General features: G+C 38.6%; 1 protein-coding gene across 1 annotated transcript in view; it reads left to right on the top strand.

Annotated features, from left to right (window-relative positions):
- The window catches only part of LOC132853166 (alpha-2-macroglobulin-like protein 1), a 35,565-nt gene extending 32,551 nt beyond the window's left edge, over nucleotides 1-3,014 (top strand). Inside the window, exons 34-36 of the mRNA XM_060880657.1 lie at nucleotides 1-26; nucleotides 1,865-1,970; nucleotides 2,080-3,014. The exon at nucleotides 1-26 is cut by the window's left edge and continues 40 nt beyond it. Of these exons, the coding sequence (XP_060736640.1) occupies nucleotides 1-26; nucleotides 1,865-1,970; nucleotides 2,080-2,186 (239 nt within the window). The 3' untranslated portion in view covers nucleotides 2,187-3,014. The remainder of the gene's footprint in view (nucleotides 27-1,864; nucleotides 1,971-2,079) is intronic.
- The last annotated feature ends 1,026 nt before the right edge of the window (nucleotides 3,015-4,040 follow it).

The following is a 4,040-nucleotide window of genomic DNA, read 5'->3' as shown; positions in this document are numbered from 1 at the left end:
GCAAAGGAATCATCTACCTGAATGCAGTAAGACACACAAACACCAATCACCGATGTTGATAACTCACAGTTTCAAGAGCATGGAGAAGATACTAGGAGACAGGGCATTACATAAGGCGTACGTAAGGTGGCGTAGCTGTACTTGGACAGGGCTATAGAAGGGCAAGAAGCTTGCAGCAATACTGTTGTCTGCTCCTTTGTGTAGGAAGAGGATCACTGCCAAAGCCCTACAAAGTGACAGGCAATAGGCTACTGGTATGCATGACAATGAGTGTGGCATGATGGCCTACGATGCTCTAGTGGGATGTGGTTTTACAGCCCAGCATATAGCAGCTCAATTTCCTTTTGCTAGAGAACACCAGAAATTACACCTTGTTCTCTTCACAGATGAGAGCTGGTTCACACTGAGCACATGTGAAAAAGTTAAGGGGTCTTGAAATGCTATGGGGAACTTTATGCTGCCTGTTACATCATTCAGCAGGACCAAGTTGCCAACGGGTCAGTAATGGTGTGTAATATCCTTGGAGGGTCACACAGACCTTCATTTTCTACCGCTTATCCGAACTACCTCGGGTCACGGGGAGCCTGTGCCTATCTCAGGCGTCATCGGGCATCAAGGCAGGATACACCCTGGACGGAGTGCCAACCCATCACAGGGCACACACACACTCTCATTCACTCACACAATCACACACTACGGACAATTTTCCAGAGGTGCCAATCAACCTACCATGCATGTCTTTGAACCGGGGCAGGAAAACGGAGTACCCGGAGGAAACCCCCCGAGGCACGGGGAGAACATGCAAACTCCACACACACAAGGCGGAGGTGGGAATCGAACCCCCAACCCTGGAGGTGTGAGGCGAACGTGCTAACCACTAAGCCACCGTGACCCCCAAGTGTTAGTCAATAGTACCTTAATTATTAATACTCAGAACCATCACACTGGTGCAGTGGCCCCTGGGTTCCTCCTAGTCCATGACAGTGCACGGCTTCATATGGCAAGAGTGTCAAGGTGGTTTCTGGATGATGAAGGCAATGATAACATTGACTGGCCATCGCAATCCCCAGACCTTAATCAAATTGAGAACCTCTGGGACAACCCCCCAAGTAGCACCTCTGACTATTGAGGAGCTCACTGATTTTCTCATCCAAGTCTGGAAGGAGATCCCCAATTTAATGCAAATCTGCCTGTAAATAAAATTTTTTACTTTGATTTTTGGTGTTATTTTGGGTTCCATTGACCATTGTTACTGTTTTTTATTTTACTGTTAATAAATGTAGTGTTACATTCTCATAAAATACTAAGGTCCAGCATGAATGCAAGGACAATAAAGAAAGATTACCGGTTGGATGAAGGTGGTGGTGCTGGATTTAATTTAGACAGCAGGTCAGATATATAGTTAGGTTTTATTATCCTTACACAAATCAGAAGACTGGTCTGTTAGAACTAAAACTTATTTTACAACTAAGAATGTGTTATTTTTATTCCTTATTAAATAATGAGTTAGATTTATCAATCTGGAATGTCCTCAATGCAAATTCCTGTTATCACCTGTGATATAGCAGCAAAATGCAGTTATTTCCTCAGCAGCCTCAATTTTCTTATTCAACCTCCGCTGTTAATCCTCTGGAAGTTAATAAGACAATTGTCACGTCACAGAAAAACCACAAAGTATAAAGTACTTCTGAAGATGTCAGAAAACTTTAGTTTAGTTTCACGGATGTTGTAAAGTGCAGATAAAATGTTAAACAGTTAAAACAGTGTTTAATTCCTTCTGCAATTGCATGCAGCAACATACTGTAATATAATCTGTGTGGGTTCATAGCAGAAAAAATGTGTCTAATATCTCTGTCTGATTTAGCTGACAAATGCAGAGGAGAAGGTTTACTCCCTGACAATCATACAAGACCTTCCAGTGGAGAACCTAAAACCAGCTGTTATTAAGGTTTATGACTATTATGAGACAGGTATGTGCTCTATACATCTGTACTTGTCTACAGCAAATACACAAAGAGCTCTGACTGTCATTTCATATGAGAACTACAACCTTGTTTCTGTTTTTTTTTTTCGTTAAAGGTGAGAGAGCTGCGACTGAGTACAGCTCACCCTGTCTAGTTCAGGGAGAGTTTGTACATCTTACATCTCAGCAAGAACTCAGCGACTTCAACATTTCACTTTCATAATGTACACAACTCATTACTAGTGTGTTTTTGTTTTGTTTTTCCTCTTTCGAATGAAATAATCAAGACATAGTTGATGTAAAGAAAGATGCCTTATTTTCCTGTGATCTACTCAATAATTTCTAGATGTAACGTCATTGCCAAAACATTTTATATGTGAGGAAAAATTACTTATGAATATGACAAATTAACAAACGTAATTTCACTTATAATCTAAATACAATTCATTTACTTTTTCTGATTAAACAATATGCTGTGAATGTGGCCCTTCATTCACCTTTAAGTATAAACTATACGCTGTATTTTATAACGTATATAAACATTAAACCTGTCCACTCATGCTTCTCTGAACTTGCTGATTTTCTCCACAAGGTGGCAGGTTTAACTCCTTTGCAGTTATATGATGCAACTGATAATGCTAAATACCATAAGCTAACAAAAAAAGAATATACAAGAAAATATGGCAATAAAGTTGATCTGCATTATCATTATTACCCGTGTCTTACCTGTGTCTTTTTTCCATAAAAAAATAAATGTTGCATATATAGGTGTTTAAATTAGTGTTGTATGTCACCGTTATGTGGTTTGACTGAAGGCACTGTATTGTCAGCTATGGCAAAGTTATTCGCTGGTGTTTAGTAGTTACCTCAGTGCAAATCTATGCAAGCTGGACAACAAGTAATATCCAAATTGTTTTCATTTAATGGTGTCATCTAATAGAGTAATAGTTGTGTTCTGAACTGAAATATATGATGTACAGTATGCACGTGTAATATATTCTGCAAGATGAAAATTAACTATGCTTTCATACTGATCCAGCTCATAACTGGAGTAATAAGCCCTTTACTAAGTTGGCGTGCAAAGAAAACTTTAAACTGTGTAGCATATAACGCTACGAAACAAATAAATTTAAAATGTAGTACTTGCCAGTTAATATACGGTGTTGATGTTTATCATTATTGATATAGATCCTAGTGCAAATATATGGTCTGAGGAATAAAGGACACAAGGAATATATAGACTTAGGAATATACTAGGATATAATATACACTAGGATATCATACCCTGGTTAAATAGGGTCTCAAGAATAAAAGGTCTTGGTAATACAAGTGGCATTAAATAAAACTAGTCCTCCAACATATAGTTATATACATCAGCCTCGCCTAACTGGCGGTGGAGGAAGTCACGATTATTTTGATTAAGCAAAAACCTAGACATAAATTCAATGTTTGAAGTTCTTTATATGAACATAATATACAGTTGAGGCCAAAATTATTAGCCCCCCAGGAATTTTGGAACATTTTCCTAAAGATCTTTCCAATGTTTGCAGCATTGATAAAACTTGATATAATCAAACATTCGCCAGTGCTATTTAGTAGCTTTTGGTACATTTTGGAATATAAAATACATTTTTAGGCTTGCTTTATAATCAAATATAGTGAAAATGGGGTGGTCAAAAATATTAGCCCCTTGTGAATATTTGCTTTCAAAACACACCCAATTAATCAATCAGCTTTCAAAACACACCAAATTAATCAATCAGCTTTCAAACCACACCTGTGCAGTCAATTGGCTTCCTAACAATACCTGGGCATTCAATCAGCATTAAAGGACTCCAAGGAACAGGGCACTTGAACACATTATTGGGAGAGACTACTTTTACTCACCATGCCAAAGACAAAGGAAATCAGTCTTGAGCTCAGAAAGAAGATAGTGGAGGCTCATGATAAGGGGGAAGGTTATACTGCCATTTCCAAGCTTTTCACAGTGTCTAGAACCGCCGTACGTTGCATCATTGCCAAGTACAAGGAGACAAATTCTGTAAGAAACAAACCTGGGCGTGGTCGTAAGCGCAAG

Source organism: Tachysurus vachellii, chromosome 11, assembly GCF_030014155.1.
Source record: "Tachysurus vachellii isolate PV-2020 chromosome 11, HZAU_Pvac_v1, whole genome shotgun sequence".
Classification (NCBI taxonomy): Eukaryota; Metazoa; Chordata; class Actinopteri; order Siluriformes; family Bagridae; genus Tachysurus; species Tachysurus vachellii.
This window is presented reverse-complemented; position numbering and strand designations above follow the sequence as displayed.